Below are 20,253 nucleotides of genomic sequence, written 5' to 3' on the forward strand. Positions count from 1 at the left end.
GTCAGCAGTGGCGGCAATGGCAGTTTCTTGCCCAAATGACTAGCTTTGCCACAGTGAAGCAAACTCCATATGGAGATTCTTTGACACCCATCATCTTTTTATGAAGTAGATTGGTGCTGCCAGGAGCAGGCATGTCTCACTGTCATGAAAAGCCTTGGGTTATTAAATGTATTAAATGCTGTACTCTGTAGGTCTCTGAAATATTTGAAGATCACCTATCTAACGAAAATATATATGTTTAACCTTAAAAACATATGTAACATGACTACAAGTTTGATATAGATAATTAACTACTAACTAGTACTTTTTAATTTTCCTAAACGGTTTGTAATAATAACTTTCAAGGACTAGAACTTTATATTACATTTTTAAATGAGCTGCATAGGTACAATATTTTAAACAACAGTAGAAACATATATATATTATAACAAAAAGAACTTTAAATTTGTATCAATATAAAAAATCCATACCAATGTAAAATATTTTAGATGAATAGTTGTCTTATCCTATATATCCACATTGCCACTAAATGATGACAAACATCCATAACCCACTGAATGATGAAAATCCACCCACCCCACCTCTTGAAAATGTGGCATCGTATTCTCTAAACTGCTTCCTGTTATCTGGGGGCAAAGGCATCCCCAGGAGCCCTTGAGAAAATTGAGACGATAGTCAAAGTCCTAAGAAAAGTAGCTATAATATTTGTTGTCCAGTATCTCTACTGGGAAAGTACAAGGCTTATCTAAAGTACTGACTAGAATAGTCTGTAAGGCTAGACCATCTCAGCTAGTAGTCTTTAGGTTGCTCTGAATGCAAAACTCTGATAAAAATGAAAGACACTGAAAGACTGGGTTACCTGGGCCACCCATTTTCATTGGTGTCTGGTTTCCTTACTCTGAAAACACAAGTTTTCAAAGAATATATATGTCTGCATTAACACAAGTTTGAGCTGTACATTGTACAAAATCCAGTCAAAGATAATTTTTGTTTTATGTTTGAGTAGATAAAAGACATCTGTCAACTTTATAAGTTTGTTTGTACTGTAGAACCAAACCTCTAAACATGCCATATGAAAGAATGACATGTAACAATAAGTCATGAGGACTCTGTAACCAGCAAGATCTATCATGTCTCATCCAGTCTCAGAGCTGTTCTCATGTTAAGGGATAAGTAACTTGTCTTGTAGTTTTTCTGGATTTATTTCTTTATGTCTGTAGCCAAGATTTTCAGGAAGTCTCCCCCAATCAAATATGGTCTCTATTAATTTTGAATAAATCCACAGCCTTTCATTTCCTACAGAAACAAAAGCATAACCTCTCCCCCAATAAAATATATTTTCTGAATTCCATTTTAAAATTAAGACATCCCTAAAATGTCTAAGCTGGTTTAATTCAGCAATTCCTTACACAGTTTCATGTCTCTCAGTAGCTGTTGTTGCTCATCAACATTCAAAAGATTCAAAGTCAAGAAATAACATACAGGATTCAGACTCCCTGTGTATTTTCCATCTTTACATGGTTTAATTCTTTTATGTTACTTTAATTTTTTCTTTAAAGATTTTACTTAACTATTTTTAAGCATTTTTTTCTATGACTGTCTAGGCTATAGCAAATAATGAGATGTTGTCGTCAAAACAGTTTGTGCTTCTCTCCACAGCCCTAACTACTATGGTGTCATCTTAGGCCTCTCTCTCTATCACCATCTGCCCCAGTGCTGGGTTTCTATCCTTCTGTCCTTGAAGCAAGTGTTCCCTTAACCATTTGGGCCTCGTCCTCATATTTGACAGCTGAACCAAGCCTAAGCCTCCACCCACCCATGGAAATGCCCTTACAGTCATGTCTGGGCTCTGAGAAAGTTCTCGGCTTCTCTTCTACAGCTGTAAACATTTATTTCACAGTATCAGTTGGCTACCCATTAGTTATAACCTGTAGAAATAGTGCAGGTCAAAAAATACCAGGCTAACTCCAAGGCAAACCAATTATGTTTTGTTTTTATTATAAGGAGCAAACTCATGAAACAGGAACTAAAAGTCCAAGCTCAGCTGTGTAACATAGGAACCAGAGAGAGAGAGAGAGAGAGAGAGAGAGTAAACCCTGAGCCGCCTAGTGTTTTTCTCCAGGTATCCAAAAGGTCATGCCCTAACCTGGTCCCACTTCTCAAACGTTATTAGCGGACAAAGATTCCCCATTACCTCCCCGTTTGTTTAAATAAGAGTTTTCCAAATTCAATGCAAAGCTATGTACAATAGGAACCAACATAAACAATATTAAACAAGGAACATCTGTTAAATGTTTAATAAACATTCTAATCTAAAGAGTATAAATCTTGCATCAGAGATGGCTTAGCTAAATAACAAAAGAAAAGTAATTAAGACTATCTAATCTTCAACCTCATTGAAGACCCGAGCAATTACCCAAAGTCTCATTTGCAATGTTGATAGCAACCAACTTTGACAAATGTCTAGAGTAACTTACAGACCATTTTCAGAGGCAGGAAAATTTTCAGAACCATCTTACCCTGTCTTGGCAAGGTTTACAGTCTTTTTTCTTGTGTCCTGCTTATCCAGACCAGACACCATGTACTTTGTCAGTGATTGAGGCATGGGCAGTTTCTTGCCCAAAAGCCAATTGTGCTAAGAAGTAAACAAACTCCAAGTGGAGTGTCTTTGATGCTTAACATTCTCTCAGGAATAGATTGGTGCTGTCAGGGGCAATCGCATTTCATGTCAACAGAACCCTAAGTCATTTAAATGCCATATTTAAATAACAGATCCTTGAAATGGTTGAAGATTACCTATCTAGGCAGAATACAATCTCTATGTAGCTAAAGAACCTAATTAATCTGACTATATGTATAACAAACATGAATGACTATTGACCTATAATACCTAATACCTGTATTACTTAAAGACCAAGACTTTAGATCAGAATATTAAATAATCTGTTAACAACTATGCAGTAAATGAGGAAAATAACCTCAAAATGTCAACAATGTATAAGTATCTTGATCAGAGGTAGGACTATATAGTGAAATATGAAAATATACTCTAAAAATTGTATCAATATACAGAATGCCTTAAACAGAGGTAGAAACATGCATACATATAATCTGACAAAAGAACTTTGCATAGGTGTACAATATTGTAAGTAGAAATAACAAATATAATTTGAACTTGTATCAATATACAAAATATACAAAAATACAAGATATAAACTATACAAAAATATACAAAAAACTATACCAATGTAAATTGTCCATAAATAATAGCTCATAAGCATTTACTTTATTACCACTATTATTATTATTATTATTAATAAGTTTACACTAAATCTTCTATTATCCTATTCAATTTTTCCTCATATATATATATATATATATCTTAAAATCTTTTGCTTTTTTTAATTTAATAACATTTTTTAAAAAGCTGTGCTCCGTTTTCTAAGACCACGGAGACTAATTAAAGCCAATCTTATAGGGTTGTCTTACTGCTTGAAGCCATGTTTTGACCATTTTCCTAATGAAAGTTAATTTCATAATTAACTATTGTTTGTTTAATTTTCTTTAGATTACTCATACAGATGGTCTTTTTGAGAAGATTTTAACTGGATATGCAGTTAAAACTCTGGGTAAGCTATCCCAGAGTTTGGTATGTACTGATGAGGCTAAATTTTGTCTTTGTACCTTTTGTTCCTGGTCATTAAATTTATAAATTTTTTAATCTTTTTAAATCTTTTTATCATTGCCTTTTATAAAGTCTGGATCTCCTGTTTGGTGTTTTGTTCTAATGTCCTCGTTGAGGATTTCAAGGTATGAAATCTGTCCAGTAAAGATAACGTCTCATCCTTGGATATAATTTTTATAGTGTACATATTACCTTTCTGAGGAGATACTTTATTCATCAATCTTTCATAACTGTTCAACAGACTTTGATTAATATATTTAACAGCACAAATTCTCTCAGACAGTGTCTCAGTACCCTCTGTCGTTGACTGGGTTTCGTTCATCAAATTGGTCCTATCCTTCTCCAGAGTGCTGATTTTTTCTTTTTAGTTGATCATTTTCAGTCTGTAAAGACTGTATCATTTCTAAAAGTGTCTCATTCTTGGCCCTATTATCAAATCATGTTTGTAAGGATAAAATATGAAGGACAAAGCTAATCCCCAGAATCAAATAAAGGAATGTAAAAGGGAAATCACATAGCCTTATATAATACCACCTATGGTATAAGTAAAAAATCTGTTGAACTCTTGTATTGTTAAATCATCTGTCATCTTGACCCTTTAAATTATAAATTTGACCTTATAAATCTTACTTGTAATGAGTTAGAGTAGATGCAGTAACTGTTACCAGCCAGTAGATATTGCAGTTGTAGCTGCATGGCCAGCTTGAACAGTTCAAATTGGTTTTTAGCGCATTAGATACTGAAAAATATGTTCAAATTAAAAGCAGTTTTTTAGTGTATATCACAGACTGTGTGTTCTGTGGAGATCCCTGACTGGTCAGCAGCAGTGCAGGGACAGCAAGGCAGCAATGCCAAAAGAGACACCCAGGGAAGCCCACGCCCTGCCTGAGCTTCCATGGTGCGCCCATAAAGCTGGACCCACAAACTGCCTTGAGACACTGCCAATGTCATAGTCTGTTGCAGAGTGGCAACTCAGGGCGGCTGCGTGGGGATGCTACCCAAATACCCAAATGCACCCTGTGAAGTCTGGCAGCAGCTGGCTGGAGCCACGGGGCATGGAGAGAGGGGCTCAAACCCATGTTAGATGCCAACTATTGAAATAATGCAGGTCGAAAAATACCAGGCTAACTCCAAAGAGAACAAACTATGTTTTGTTTTTATTATAAGAGGCAAACTCACAAAATAGGAATGAGAAGTCCAAGCTCAGCTATGTAGCACAGGAACGAGAGAGAGAGAGAGAGAGAGAGAGAGAGAGAGAGAGAGAGAGAGAGAGAGAGAGAGAGAGAATCCTAAGCCACCTGGTGTTTTTCTCTAGATACCCAAAAGATCACTCTCTAACCTGGTCCCACCTCTTAAAGATCATTGACTGACAAAGATTCCTCATCAATCACCTACTTTCTAGACTCTTAGTCAATATTCTATTGCTGTGAAGAGACACCATGACCATGAAAACTCTTATAAAAGAAAGTTTTTTTGTTTGTCTTGATTTTTGAGACATGGTTTCTTTGTGTAGCCCTGACTGTCCTGGAGCTCACTCTGTGGACCAGGCTGGCCTTGAATTCAGATTAAAAACCAAAAAAAAAAAAGCCATTTAATTGGGGCTTGTTTATAATTTTAGAGGTTTAGTCCATCATCCTCACAGAAGGGAGCATAGTGACAGGCAGGCAGATTGAAAGACTCTAAATGCATTTCTGAGGACTCTCAGCTCTACAGATATTTTCTGAAGCCTCTTAGCATTTGGAAACGGGAAAGTCACTCCCCTCACACACATGCTCGACTGCTCATCCTCCTGTGTCCTTGTGAGTAATCTGTAAACATAACTCCATTCTGGGAATTAAGGCAAAGACAACCCACAGATGTTGACTCAGTTCCTGATGTTTGATTTAGTCACTAGAACAAAGTCAGGAAGGCCACAGATGTTCCCCTTATCTCACCTGACCACGCAGCTATTCTCCTGCCCTGGAATAGACCAGTCACTGCTAGTGACCTTTTAAATAAGCCAATCCAGTAAGTTGGAAAACAACCTTCAGGTTCCCCCCCCCCAACCCCGTGTCTGTGGCTTTTTGCTTTAAAAGATGGGCTGTAACAGCTATCAGAGGTCCTTCATATCCCGAACCTGAAGGGCCCTGTCATGACAGAATAAAAATCCTCTTGCTTTTGCATCAATTGAGGTTATGCGAGTGGTGTCTGGAGCAACTCCTCCCTGATGTTTGGACTCCAACAAGACATGATAGCTGAGAGTTCTACAACCATATCTGCAGGCAGCAGGCAGAGAGAAAGTCACTAGGCCTGCTAGGCCTGGCTTGGACTTCTGAAACCCCAAAGCCCACCCTCAGTGACAGACTTCCTCCAACAAGGCTGCACCTATTCCTACAAGGCCACACCTCCTAATCCCTGCCAGATAGTGCCACTCCCTAATGACTACACTTTCAAATATATGAACCTATGGGAGCTGCTCTGATTCAAATCACCACATAGACACCAGATAATAGCTTGCATTCTGAGAGGCAGTTAGGATCTAAAGACTTGGAGTTGACAATTTAAAGAGGAGCCATCTCACTAGCCAGCATTTTCAGTGAGAGACATTCAAAATAAAAGACCACCTGAGAGGCTCGACTTACAGTGACCAGTAGAGCACACATGGCAAGAGGGGCAGTGAGAGGGAAGAAGTGACACCTGGCAGACAAGGACTTAGATGTGGGGCAGCCCGAGGACGGGCCGCTACTGCCTCTTGGTAACTGTGCCGAAAAGTCAGCTGTGCTTTTGTGGCTGAGCATCCTTGAAGCGCAGTCACGTAACTGCTATCTCTGAAACCAAGGACCTTGGCATTTTCCTGATATCACAAAGCCTGTGTGGGGTGTGTGTGTTCGCGCGCACGTGTGCGTGCCTGCCTGCTGCCTGCGCAAATGGAGGTCAAAGGACAACTTGAATCTGTTCTCTCCTTCCAGTGTGTGGTGGTTCTGGGAAAAAACCCAGGTAGGCAGGTGTGGTAGCCAGCATGTTTACCCACACCCAGCAGGCTCACATCTTGTCTTTCTAAAGGAAAGAACGAAGTCAAAGACAGTCTCAATATAAGCAGAAGTTTATTTAGCAAAGCTAAGCAAAGCAGACCTTCTAAAGATAGATTGGAGTGGGCTTCCCCAAGGCAGGAAGTCGTCCTGCGAGTTCTGCATTGCGGATTGTAAAGGAGTTTTTATGAATATTTATGAGGTGGGTGATACATTCATAGTATAAGGTGATCATATTTTCCTTGCCATATCATGGTGGACCAGATCTACCTTTTCAGTTATTTCTTCCCATGAACCTCTAGTAAAGGCCACAAAGGGAGCACGCCAAACCCACAATGCAAGTGACATTATTAATGATGTCAGGTCTTGTGAGGATTCGGTCCCTTTGTTTAGCATACAGAGGTTGAAGAATGCCATTCATTCTGACCATCAGGAGATGCAGCCACCAAAACACTGTTCACTGTGTGTTTCTTCATGTGTAACTTCCTCCCACTTGGTATCAAAGGCACAAGTTTTACACACAGATGTTTCAAATTCTCCTGCTTGCTTTCTGTAGCTCTCAAAGTCTAAGTAATGCAGATCTGTGTGCACTGCCCCACAGCACAAGACTCCAACACAGGGCTTTTTTCCTAGAAGTTACCAGAATGTCATAAATTGTGGTAGAAAACCACAAAGCCTGAAGCCAAGAGCTGGGTACTCAGCCCCTCTAGACTCTCTAAATACCCAGAACCGAGCTAGAGATTTCATTTTCCTATTGTAAAATGGAGGCAGGATTTTCTTGCTCACTGGGCCGTAAAATGAGATATGTACTTTAACTGCCTGACAAACAGATGGCAATCAATTAACATGAGTAACACTGGGGCCACCCAGATGACTCCACCCATGAAGGCAATTGCTGCAAAACCCGAGTTCCTGAGCTCCCCTGGATCCACGTGGTCAAAGGAAGGAACAGACCCCAAAAGTCCTCTGATCTCTATTCATGCTGCGGCATGCTCATCCCAGCCCCCCCTCCCCCCCCCCCGTCACAGACACAACAAATAAATGTAATAAAACTTTAAAATCAAATAGACTTAGCTTCTCTTTCAGAAAATGGGACTAAGGACAGTAACACAGTGTTGTTAGAAGGGCTCTTGGTGGAGGGTGAGTCCCAAAGTCCGTCCTGTCCCGACCCGTCCTGTGCCCCCCCCCCCCCACTCCGCCTGGATCATTCTTAGGACCTTTGAAGGAGGGAAGAGTGGCATCTGGCTCTTGAAATTTTAGCTTCTTTCGCCATCTGGTGGTAAACACTGGCTCTGGATTCATTTTTAAAACAGCTGAGCTGAGATTTTCTGGTTCCTGGGTCTTATGAAATCAGATAACTCTACTCTCTCTAGATTTTGAAACAACTGTAAGAGAAACCTACCAAAAAACGTATTTTTCACCTTACACAAAATAATACATGAAAGAGGTGAAACACCCCCAAGAGCTTTGGAGGGGTTTGGAAGGCTTCATTCAATGGTCCTAATTGTCTTATCTTCCTTTTGGGAATTTTACTCCCAAATACAGACTCTTTAGAAAGATTATTTAATAAAATTGCATTAATTAGTTCATTTTGTTTTTTTCCATTATTTTTTTAAATCACATTTAATTTTTTAAGTATTTATTTTTTAACTTATTTGTTTCTATTTTATTTGTATGAGTGTTTTTGCCTGTATGTGTGTCTGTGTGCCGTGTGCATTCCTGGTGCCTTCCGAGGTGAAAAGAGGGCATTGAATGCCCTGGAACTTGAGTTGCTGGTGGTTGTGAGCCACCATGTGACTGCTAGGAATGGAACCCAGGTCCTCTGCAAGAGCAGCCAGTGCTCTTAGCCGCTGAGCCGCTGCTGAGTTATCTCTCCAGCCCCAACTTATTTTGTTTTTACTTATGCGTATGTGTTTGAGTGTATGCCATGTGTATATGGGTTCCCACAGAGGCCAAAAGAAAGTAGGGTGCTGGATCCCCTGGAGCTGGAGTTTCAGCATTCACGAGCTGCTTAATGTGGGTTCTGGGAGTGGACCTTGGGTCCTCTGCAAGAGCAGGATACACTCTTAATCACTGAGCCATCTCTCCAGCCTCCTAAACTACATTTATTTATTTTGTGTGCATATGTGTGGGCTTGCATGTGCCATGACGGTTGTGCACATGTGGATGTCAGAGGGTGGCCTGCTGGAGCTGGCGCTCTTCTTCCGCCACGTGAGTCCTGGGGATCAAACTCAGGTAATCAAGCTTGGCAGCGGACACATTTACCCACAGAGCCATCTCTTCGGAGTCAGTGTGTTGTTTCTAACAGAAAACTTGTGTGTGTATAACTGTGTGTATGAGCACAACATGCACATAGGTGCCCGTGGAGTCCAGAGAGGGCATCGGATCCCCTGGAGAACAGAATTACAAGCAGCTGTGAGCTGCTGATGTGGGTGCTGGGAACCGAATATGAGGTGGATGCAAGAGAAGCAAGCCGACACACCTCTTCATCTTCTTTCCAGGGTTTGTATGTGACTTCTCTTTTTCCTCCCTCCCTCCTTTCCTCCCTTTCTCCGTCCCTGCTTGTGATGGCTAATACTGATGATCAACTTACTAAGATTACAGTCTGCTAGGCAGCAAGCCTCTGGTCCTGTCTGTGAGGGAGCTTCTAGATTAAGCTGGTTGAAGTGGGAAGACACATCCTAGGTGTGGGTGGCACAGTTCCATGGGCTGAGGGTGTGGAGTGAATGAAACAGAGAAAATAAGATGGGCACCAGTATTCCTCCCTCCTTCCTCCTGGCTGCAGACACGGTGTGAAAAGCGGGCTAGCCTCTGCTGCCCTGCGGGTCTGTGTCTTTATGAACTGACTGTGTGTGAGCTGTGAGCCAAAATAAACCTTCCGTCTTGAGTTGCTGTGGTCAGGTATGTCGTCAGGGCCATGTACCAAGTAGCTAGTACACTTCAATGTTTTTAGTTAGCGTGCAAAATACTGGGGTTCCTTAAGCCATTTCCACGCATCCGTTATTGTAGTCATTCTAATTCATGGGCCTCCCCACCCGCCTCTCCCTCAGTCCTCCCCTCCCTCTAACTGATTCTCTTCTTCCCCCAGACAGTCCCCACTTCTGCTTTTATGTCGTGCATGTTCCATTACCACCCCCCACTTAAGATCTCTCTGTATGTCTCTCAATCTCTAGTTTCTAAGTCTATTTATTTGTTACCATTGTGTGCACGCCACAGTGTGTGTGGAGGTCAGAAGACAACTTTGTGAAGTCGCTCCTTGCCTTCTGTCTTTTACTTTGGTTCTAGGGATGAAACTCAGTTGGATGGGTTTGTGCAGCACCCCACTTGCTGGGATCGCTCCCTTCTAGTTTTATGACCTAAACACACATACTGTTTTTCTCAAAAATGAAGGGACTCTAGCCAGCCAGAGCATAAACATGGCTCTGTCAGGTCTTGCCCTTTCCCCCATTTCTTCTTCCCTGCTAAAAACTGTTAGGTTACATTCCTAAAGCTAGCTACCAAGGTCTATTCCCTGGTTTGGCCACTTCCTCTCTCTAAGGCCGACTGCCAAAGTCCAGCTATCAAAGTATTGAAGTCCAGTAATCAAAAGCCCCCTTTTTGCTGCCCTAATTAGCATGCTCAACCAAAATTAAACACCTCATCCTAATGGGGTTCCCCCTTTTACCTTTATAAACTGCCATTTGCCTATGGGCCTCTCTGTGTCACTTCTAGCCAGAGGCAGTCCTGTGTCCCCTTCTCCCTGGTTCCTTCCCCCTTCTCACTCATCCTCTACCTCCCAGCATTCTCTCTTATCCCTGCCCTTTGTCCCTCTGGAGCACATAAATCCCCTTTGTGCTGAGAACTTGATCATCTTGTGCTGATGTCTGTCCACCTCCTGCCAGGCCTGGCGAACTTCACTTGGTTGTTTTCTGGCACCTCCTGTGAGACCCACACCCTGTAAGGAGAACTGTGAGTCTGCAGAGCTGGTCCTGGCCACACTGTAGCTAACGACTTCCTGTCCTGCCATGCGGATCTCCTGAAAAACCTGCTTCTGCCTTCTCTTACCATTAGTTTGATGTTCCAGAAAGAGCTGAGCCCAACAATTCTCCCAGGTCTATTCACTGAGGCAGGAAGGCAGGAATTAATAATGAATGCCTTGCTTCTGGGCCCAGAGTCCTTAGCAGTTTCCATTGTCATGTAAGGGCTGCAAAAACCTTTATTCTCTCTCTCTCTCTCTCTCTCTCTCTCTCTCTCTCTCTCTCTCTCCCTCTCCCTCTCCCTCTCCCTCTCCCTCTCCCTCTCCCTCTCCTCCTCCCTCCCTCCCTGCCCCCGCCTCTATATCCTACAGGTGTCACAGTTCATTCAGATCTCTGTGACTCAACCTAGTCCTGAGAAAAGCTGAGTCCATAAAGTTTTCAAAGTAAACCAAGAATGACAGGAATAAAAAACAGACCAGACCATCCAAAGCCATCAGATACGTCCGAGACAAGCTAATCATATTTATTGATTGCTGCATTTAGTCCCAGCTGTCCATATAGTTGGTCAGGGTAAAGTGAGAGAAGTCCTGAAATTAATGCAAAATGAAAAGGAGGGCGAGCCAGAGGTCTCAGTTATCAGGCTAAATAACACTTTGGTTAAAATATGTCTAAAATTAAAAGTTAACCAAAAACCCAGATAAATAAAATGTCCAATATTTATAAACTGTTGTATAAGAGTATGAATAATGGCCTCAGATGACACAGACGCTATTTAAATTTTTAAAAAGTGTTTTATGGGTGTTTTGTCTGCTGGCATATCCATGTACTACACATGTGCCTGGGTGGCCATTGGATTCACAGGAACAATTACAGTTGGTTGTGAGCCACCATTGAGATGCTGGGAATTGAACCTGGGTCCTCTAAAATAGCAGCAAGTGCTTTTAATGCTGAACCTCTCTCCAGCTCCTGGCCTTTACTTAAAATAACTTTGTTCGTGTGTGTGTGTGTGTGTGTGTGTGTGTGTGTGTGTGTGTGTGTGTGTTCGCGTGCACGCACGCACGGCTGCACTCACTCTTGTGTGTATACATATGGAAGTCAGAGGTTGACCTCAGGATGGTCTCCACTGTCATCACTCTCCACCTTACTTTTTGTGACAGATTCTCTCCTGAACAACGTCTCTCAGTTTCAGCCAGACTGGCCGGCCTGTGAGTCCCTGCGACCTGCCTGTCTGTCCTCTCAGAAATGGGGTTACAGGCACATGCCACCAAGCCTGGCTTTTTACATAGGGATTGGAGATCCAAACTCAAGCTTTCCTGTCTATGAAACCATGGAACCACCTCCCCAGACTCTGTTCAATAATTTAAAATTACCATATGTTAATTGTACAAACCAGTATGTATCATGAAATTTTCATACATATGTAGAATGTACTAAACTACATTCATCCCTCATGGCCCCCTTTCTTTCCCACTCATTCCATTGGTCCTGTCTTCTCCCCAAGTAGTCTCCCTTCTACTTTAGTGTCTTTGAAACAAAATTCTACATTTTATATCGAAGAGAAAATAGACGATATTTGCGGTTAGGAGTCTGACTTCCAGTGATTAACATGATCCTCTCCCTGCAAAGGGTGCAACTCCACTCTCCATTATGGTTGAAGATTATGCCATCTTCCCTTCACCCATTTATACAGCGATGGGCACTAGGCTGGTCCCATGACTCCACTGTTGTACACAGTACCAACACAAACATGGATGTGTGGGCACTCCGGTCTCATGTGAACTTTGACTGCTTCCAGAAGCAGAATGATTAAATCATATGGAAGTTATTTCATCAACTTTTACGTTGACTTCCAGAGTAGGTGAACTAGTTTACATTCCTATAACAGTATGTGTTTCTTTTTAAAATTACTTATGAGCATTTATTTTTATGTGTATTTTGCCTGCATCTATATCTGTACGGCACCTGTGTGCAGTGCCTACAGAGGCCAGAAGAGGGTGTTGGATCCTCGGAGACTGGAGTTATCACCATGTGGATGCTGGGAACCAAACCTGGGTCTTCTGCAAACATATTAAGTGTTCTTCACTGTAAGCCATCTCTTCACTCGTTTACCCATGTTTTCGCCTGCATTTGTGTTGTTTTGACTTTTGAGACAATTTCACTGTGTAGCACAAGCTAGACTTGAACTTTCCGTCCTCCTGCCTAGGGTGCCATGCCTGGCCTATTGCTTGGTTTATAGTTTTTATTATTTTTAAGTCGTGTGTGTGCACGTGCTCAGAGGGCAGAGGTGTTGGATCCCCTGAATTGGAGTAGTAGACAGTTGTGAGGTTTTTATAAGGGTGCTGGGAACTGGACTTATGTCCTCTGGAAGAACGGTTAAGTACTCTTCACCACTGAGCCATTATCTTGCACCTTTGTCTGTTTTCTTAAGAACATCCTCGCTGGGGTGATATGGAATCTCAACGTACTTTTGATGTGCATTTCTCTGGTGGATAATTGTGGCTTTGAACACTTCTCATGACTTTATCAACCATTTATTTGGATTGCTTTTGAAAATCCCATTGAAGTTTTGATTGATTTGTTCTTTTGGCATTGAAACTTTTAGTTCCAAATATTAATTTAGACAAAGTTGACAGAAAAAATTTTTTTTTATCCTTCAGGCTCCTCACTCCAGTAATTGATTCTTTGTGGTGTAGCTTTTTTTAACTTGACGCAGTATCATATGTCAATTATGTGTCTATTTATTGTTTTTAGATAAGGTCTCACCATGTAACTCCACCTGGGCCTGGAATTTACTATGGAGACCAGACTTACCTCAGACTCAGAGATCCACCCTCCTCCTCCTCCTGAGTTCTGGGCTCAGAAGCATGCACCTGGCCTTTTAAAAAATGTTTTCATTTGTTGGCGGCCACCCCTGCAGTTGCACAAACGTGGAGGTCAGAGGACAACTTATAGGAGTCAGGTTCATCCTTTCCAATATGTGGGTCCCATGTCATCAGATTTAGTAGCAAGCACCTCCTTCCTGGCAGTTAGTTTTTGACAACTTGACACAAGCCAGAGTCATATGGGAAGAGAGAACCTCAACTCAAGAATTGCCTCCATCAGATTGTCCTGCGGGCAAGTCTGTGGAGCATTTTCTTGATTAATGATCCATGAGGGAGGGTCCAGCTCACTGTGGATGGTGCTGTCCCTCAGCAGCAGCCCTGGGTTGTGTAAACCAATGACAGGAAGCAAGCCAGTAAGCAGCCCATGGTGTTCTCTGCTTCCGTTCCTGCTTGATGTCCCATAGCAACGGGCCATGAATGAGGGGAACGCTGTTAGCTGAAATAAACTCTTGCCTTCCTGCATTGTTTACAGTCCATGGTATTTATCATGGCATTGCTCTTCTGTTCAAGGTTGCCTTTGCAGTTCAGGGTCATTTCTGCTTCCATGAGGATTTTTATAATTATTGTTCTGTCTCTGTGAAGAATGACTCAGGAATTCTGATGGGAATGCTCTGGGTCAATAGTTGTCTTGTAATGCGACTTTTTTCACAACCTTCATTCTGCCAAATGCGAAGTCTTACTTCCTTTTCTGGGTCTTTTAGAATTTTACTGTAGAGGTCTTTAACATACTGGTTAGATTTATTCTCAGGTTTGGGGATGGCTTTTCAAGACAAGCTTTTTCTGTGTATCTCCGCTGTCCTGAAACTTGCTTTGTAGGCCAGACTGGCCTTGAACTCAGAGATCCTCCTGCCTTTCCCTCCCAAGTGCTGGGATTAAAGACGTGCGTCACCACCACCTGGCCTGATTTCCTTGTTAATAGGTTAAATATTGCTATACAGGAGTCAGTGAATTTAGGACCAGGGAGATGCCTTGACTGGCAAATGCTTTACAGCAAAACCCCCTGACTTGAGTTTGAGTTCCCAAACCTGTCAGGTTCAAAGGAAACTCTAATTCCAAATTCCAAATATCCAGAAATGGGCTCACCTGAACTGTAGGAGGATTTCTGGCAGTCAGATAAAAGCCAGAATTCCTCGGGAATTTGTGAAGCCTGTTCCTCTCCACCAAAAGGAGTCCTTTCCTTATCTCTGGCATAGGACCTGTGGTCACTCACTACCCAGGGTGCTTAGTAGCCTATCAGAGCTCATGCTAGCTCCCAGGTTTCTTCAGTATCATAAGTACCTGTTATACCTTTCAAAGTCCATGCCAGCATCCTAGCTCTTCCCACCTCCCCAGCTACGCCCTCGAGCTCGCCGGCTTTAAAATACAAAGGTAATGAGACAGCAGGGCGGAGTCAGGCTGCAGGTGGATGACTTGTCAGATGGGAAAGCCAAGATGTATAATTCAGGTGCCTACCAGAGTCAGGTCTCCTACTAACGAGCTGTAGGATTTGAGGCACGCTGCTTTCTTTTTATGTGACTCGATTTTCTCCATTAAATGGGGGGACAAATGGTACTTAACTAGACACTGTCAAACAAAAGGAGTGAGCACACACAAGTCTGAGCACAGGAGCTGGGGAGAAGGTACGGCAGCTGAGATCACTTGTTGCTCTTCCAGAGAACGAGTTCAGTTCCCAGCACCCATGGCAGGTGGCTCACAACCATCTGTAACTCCAGCTCCAGATGACCCCGTGCCCTCTTCTGACATCCTCGAGCCAATGCCCATGTGTGCGCACGCACACACACATGAATGCATGTGATTAAAGAAGTAGTCTGTAGAAATCTCAGCACAGGTCCATGGCACACAGCCAGGAACTGCTCACTGGCATGATTCCAGAGGCAGCAGGGACCTGAGACCCTGGTTCCCTGTGGGTGAGGCAGTCAGCAGTGGCCCTGGAAGGCCTGCTGGGACTTCAGCATCAGATTGCTCGAGAGAGCCAAGTGGCTCAAATTCATGGGTCCCAGTAAGCTACCCTCATCTGCAATAACCAGAGGAACGGTGGGTTTTAATTCTGACTTGTAGGTGAGGCCTCCACCATCTGTTTAAAGATTCCTGTCTGGAAATATAGAGTTAAATATTTTTTTTCAAAATTAAAAAAAAAAAGAAAGCCAAGTGGTATCTTTACTAAGGCAGTTGGCCTGCCAAAGTTTTCACCCCACACTCAAAAACTTTTCATTTAAAACTCCCATGCCACATATATTTGGAAATTTTATTCTTTTTATTGCAAATCTCTGGTAAAGGAAAAGACAGGATAGCTGATTCTCCTTTAAACTTTGGCTAGAAGAGAACTCTATTGTCTTCACTGGGTGGATGGCCTCCCAGCTACACACCGAAACACTGGGGCTTAGCCAGGGGGGTGGGGGGGGGGCACACTGACACTGGTGACTGCCTCCCAGATGCTCTGACTAAGTTGGGAGGTTGCTCAGCATCAGTGACTCTTCAAACTCCCCGAGGGACCCCACGTGGGCAGGGTGGAGCGTTCCCGTCCCAGGTCTGCATCACACACTTAGCCAACATCTCGAGCACCTAGGTGATTCCACCAGCTGCGGCATCACCTGCATACACCACCTGCTAGGCTGGAGTTAGCTGGTGTCCCCTGTCCCCCTCTTCCCAGGCGTCATGGGTGCGCATCCTTCTCCCTCAGAGCCCCCAGAGGAGAGAGCTACTGAGGGGGTGTGGCCCTGTCCTGAGCCTTGTGTTTAATCACTCCGTGGAACACCGCTAGCCTCGCACAAAGGGGAAAACGGGCTCTCTGAACACCAGCGGCTTCTCCCAGGTGGAAAGATCTTCCTATCTAGAGATGCAAAGATACGCGGGGAAATGAAGAAATGCGCGATGGATACGTATTCCTCACATAACCTCTCATGAGTCCAAATTAAAACAGATTTGTCAAGCTACCAAGAGTGAAATATTAGGTACTTTAGCAGCGTACCTTACGTGGGTCAACAGTAAGAGCCAGTTAGAATCTCATCGTGATTTATTCTAGAAATAGAAAACGATGTTTATTTTCCTGAGTCCTTGCAAACGAGAGAAGAAAGGAAGAGACAAGGTGGCGTTCCGGGAACTTCTAAGTGCCCCTGCTCTCTCTCCTGGGGTGCCCTCACACTTCACCGGGCTGTCTTCTGTCAGCTATGACGTACTCACAGGCAAGCAAACAGCACAAGCTTAAGCCTTCAACAACTCGGTACACATGGTGATCGAAAATAAAACATCGACAAAGGTGCCAGGACACATATCTCTTCGCGGTATGATAAATGTAGCCTCAGTTTGACTCTGTCCCATACAAAAGTATGTGCAACCAATCCGTGAATGATGCCGACTGTGTCCCGTCGTGACAGTGAAAACATCGTTAGGACACTTAAAACGTACATAGGATCCCAGTTTCACATCCCAACCTGATGTGTTTACCACACTTTCTGTCTTATTGGCAATGTTTTGCTTTGTTTTGTTTTTACAGGGGACAGTACAGTGACAGGATAAAAACCAAGGCACAAATAGACAGTTACAACAAACGTCTATAAACCCTAGCACTTAGTGTCTATTTGGGGAACATTTAGGTGAATCGTAAAGTCTGAAAAATCCTCCCGTTCATTGCGATTGGTGAACAATGAACTGTGCAATAAGCATACTGCTGAGCCACCATCTCATTAGTAAATATATGGCTATTGGCTACACCGGCTGTGAATGGTTCCAAAAATAGCTTTAAATATTAAAAGCTGGTACCTCTAGATGGATATAAATATTGTGCCTTCAGGGATCTAGATAGATGTTGTAAGTTTCCACTTAATTTGCAATCTATATGGCAGTTATCAATTCTTAAAAAACTATTTTCATTATATAAATGGCAAGGTTTTTTTCCCCTCCAGTGTTAAATCTCTTCTCTCTACAAAAGACAGGTGATTTACAAGAAAATAACCCAACATTTTTTTTTAAAAAATGCATAGACAACAGTAAAACAATCCAGATGTGGACTTCAAGCTGAACTCTAATCTACCAGGATATTCTCTTAATATAAGGTGAGGAGCAATACATTATTCATTTCTTAATTTTAAAAAAAATTACCATGGCAGGTTTTTCTTTTCCAAAATAGTAGTCTTGGCTAGATCATCAAGCATTGAAAATAAATTCTTTTCATTCATAAAAGCCTTTCAAAATCTGAGGGCATAGGGCTCAACTGCACTTAGATAGGGAAATACAGTTGTAAAAATTGTACTGAAGACTTTTGAATAAAGGTGTTTTCAATAAGGTAAACGTTTAGACCCATGAAAACACGTTTCTTGGCACATGCACACCCCAGATGGGATCCAGAACGCAGCCGTGATCCGGCTGCAGAGGTGTCTGGTTCTTAGCCCCACAGGCAATCTCCTGCCAGGTCCTCGACCCAGCCCTCTTCACATGGAAGTTTCTGGCTTCTGCATCTGCTGGATCTGCTTCTGTAGCTGGTCCCTGTCCAGCTTCATCTTGGCCTCCAACACTTGCCTCAGGGATCCTATGCTTTCGTAGATGGCTGTAAACCCTTGATGGAGAGGCAAATGGGAAATGTCACAGGAGTCCACAGTTTACAGGCAGTGTCCTGCCAGAGTCTACAGCCACAGGGACAGTGGGTTCCTACAAACAACTCCAGGGGTCAATCCTGGATGGAGACCCCCATGAAAACCGCTCTTTAATGACAAAGGGGGCTATTACAATCAAGAAATAGGGCGGCTGCAGCTTGAACCACATCATCAAAGCTCACACCACTCTGACTGAGAGAAATGACATGTGATCAGATAGACAGACAGGGCAGAATGTCCATCTGTCCTGCAGCACCTTTGTCCCGGGTCAGATCATAAGGAAGTAATCGAACCCCCATGAAGAAATTTCTGCAAAACATTGCCCTGTAGTCTAAAACTACTAAATCCATGGCTTCTGCAGGTCAAAAGAGTCCCGGGCATGTAGGCCTTCAGCTTCCTTGGGACCAGACAGAACTCTACAGTGAGGTCTTCCAGCCCAGTGGCCCCAAAGGTCAGCACAGGGCCTGAGCCGAGGCTCCAGTGTTTCCAGGATCTCCTGGGGTTATGAGTGAAGGGTTCTGGTTTCTGAGGCTCCAGTCCTCATTGCAGGATCTGGCATCTAAAGGCTGTGCTCTAAGAGGTTCCTTTGGGCCTGTCACCCTAAATATGGACCCCAAATAGGAAACAGAGTTCGTTGAGAAAATTGCTGGGCTCAGTCAGGCATGGTGGCATATGCCTGAAGTTCAGTACTTGGAAAACTAAGGCAAGACTATGAGTTTGAGGCCAGCCTGATTTTTTTGTTTGTTTGTTTTTTGGTTTTTGGTTTTGGTTTTGGTTTTGTTTTTTGAGACAGGGTTTCTCTATGTAACAGCCTTGAGTGTCCTGGAACTCGCTTTGTAGACCAGGCTGGACTTGAACTCATAGAGGTCCTCCTGCCTCTTTCTGCCTCTGTGCTGGTTCCCACATTCTAGACTCCATCTTAGAAACAAAACAACAGCACAGAGGAATTGACCCAGATACACGATACTAAGTAAATGGGTATAAGAGCTAACGACTATGTGTGATCCGAGATTCGGATTTCAGTGGTGTAGAGAGCTGGAGATGTGGCTCAGTGGGTAAAGTGCTCACCTAGCAAGCACAGAGGCCAGGGCTCCACCCTAATAAAGCACCACATAAAATGGGCTTGGTAGTGTATACTTGTGATACATGCACTCAGATGCTGGGGGCAGAAGAAGGATCATAAGTTCAAGGTTATCCTCAGCAACCTAGAGAGTTTGAGGCCAACCTGGACCAAAGACCTCATTGAAAGAAAGAAAAGAAATGGAAAAAAGGAAGGGAGGGAGGGAGGGAGGGAGGGAGGGAAAAGGGAGGGAGGGAAACATAAGAAACAGGGTTGAGCATCACTCATCAGAAAGCACAGCTACAGGTCACTGAAGTGTCAGCCAACACTTGCAGGAAGGCTATGAGAGGCAGGAGACCAACCAGGGCTGAGAATATGGAGAGCAGAATCCCATAGACAGTGGTGGGAATTAAACACAGTGTAGCCAAGGCCCAGTGCAGGCTTATGCCTTTAATCCCAGCACCTGGGAGGCAGAATTCTCGGCCAGCCTGGTCTATAAAGTGAGTTCGAGGCCAGTCAAGGCTGTATACATACATACATACATACATACATACTACATACATACATACTACATACATTTTTAAAAAGTCATAGCTTGAGTGGAAAACAGTAGAGAGACCCCTAAAGACATTAAAAGCAGAGCTATCCTATGACCCAGCAATGTCACTACTAGACACACATGGATAAGAAAAACTACCACCTAATAAAGAGTTTCTCACGCTGATGTTCCACACCCCCGCCCCCTCCTTTGTTAGTGTTTTCAAGACTTCCCTGACTGTCCTGGAACTTTCTTTATAGACCAGGCTGGCCTCGAACTCACAGAGATCCTCCTGCCTCTATTTCTGCCTCTGTGCTGGGATTATAGGCATAAGCCACCACACCCAGCCTACCATTATTTATTTGTTTGTTTGTTTGTTTGTTTGTTTGTTTGTTTTTGAGGTGAGGGGGTCTCACTGTGTAACTGCTGAGCCAGCCCTCCAGCCCTGGCCCTCTGATGTTTATTGCAGTATTACTCCCAATGACTGAGACACAGAGGCAACCTAAAGTGTCTGTCAAGAGATGCGAACAGACAA

General features: G+C 43.1%; 1 protein-coding gene across 3 annotated transcripts in view; it reads right to left on the reverse strand.

Annotated features, from left to right (window-relative positions):
- Nucleotides 1-11,142: 11,142 nt before the first annotated feature.
- Nucleotides 11,143-20,253, reverse strand: part of Fam81a (family with sequence similarity 81 member A) — a 63,539-nt gene continuing 54,428 nt past the window's right edge. For all 3 annotated transcript variants that reach the window (XM_048423667.3, XM_085689290.2, XM_048423665.3), the window contains exon 9: nt 11,143-18,083. In XM_048423667.3, coding sequence (XP_048279624.1) covers nt 17,959-18,083 — 125 coding nt within the window. In that variant the 3' untranslated portion in view covers nt 11,143-17,958. The remainder of the gene's footprint in view (nt 18,084-20,253) is intronic.

This window comes from Myodes glareolus, chromosome 4 (genome assembly GCF_982192425.1).
Source record: "Myodes glareolus chromosome 4, mMyoGla1.1, whole genome shotgun sequence".
Taxonomy (NCBI): Eukaryota; Metazoa; Chordata; class Mammalia; order Rodentia; family Cricetidae; genus Myodes; species Myodes glareolus.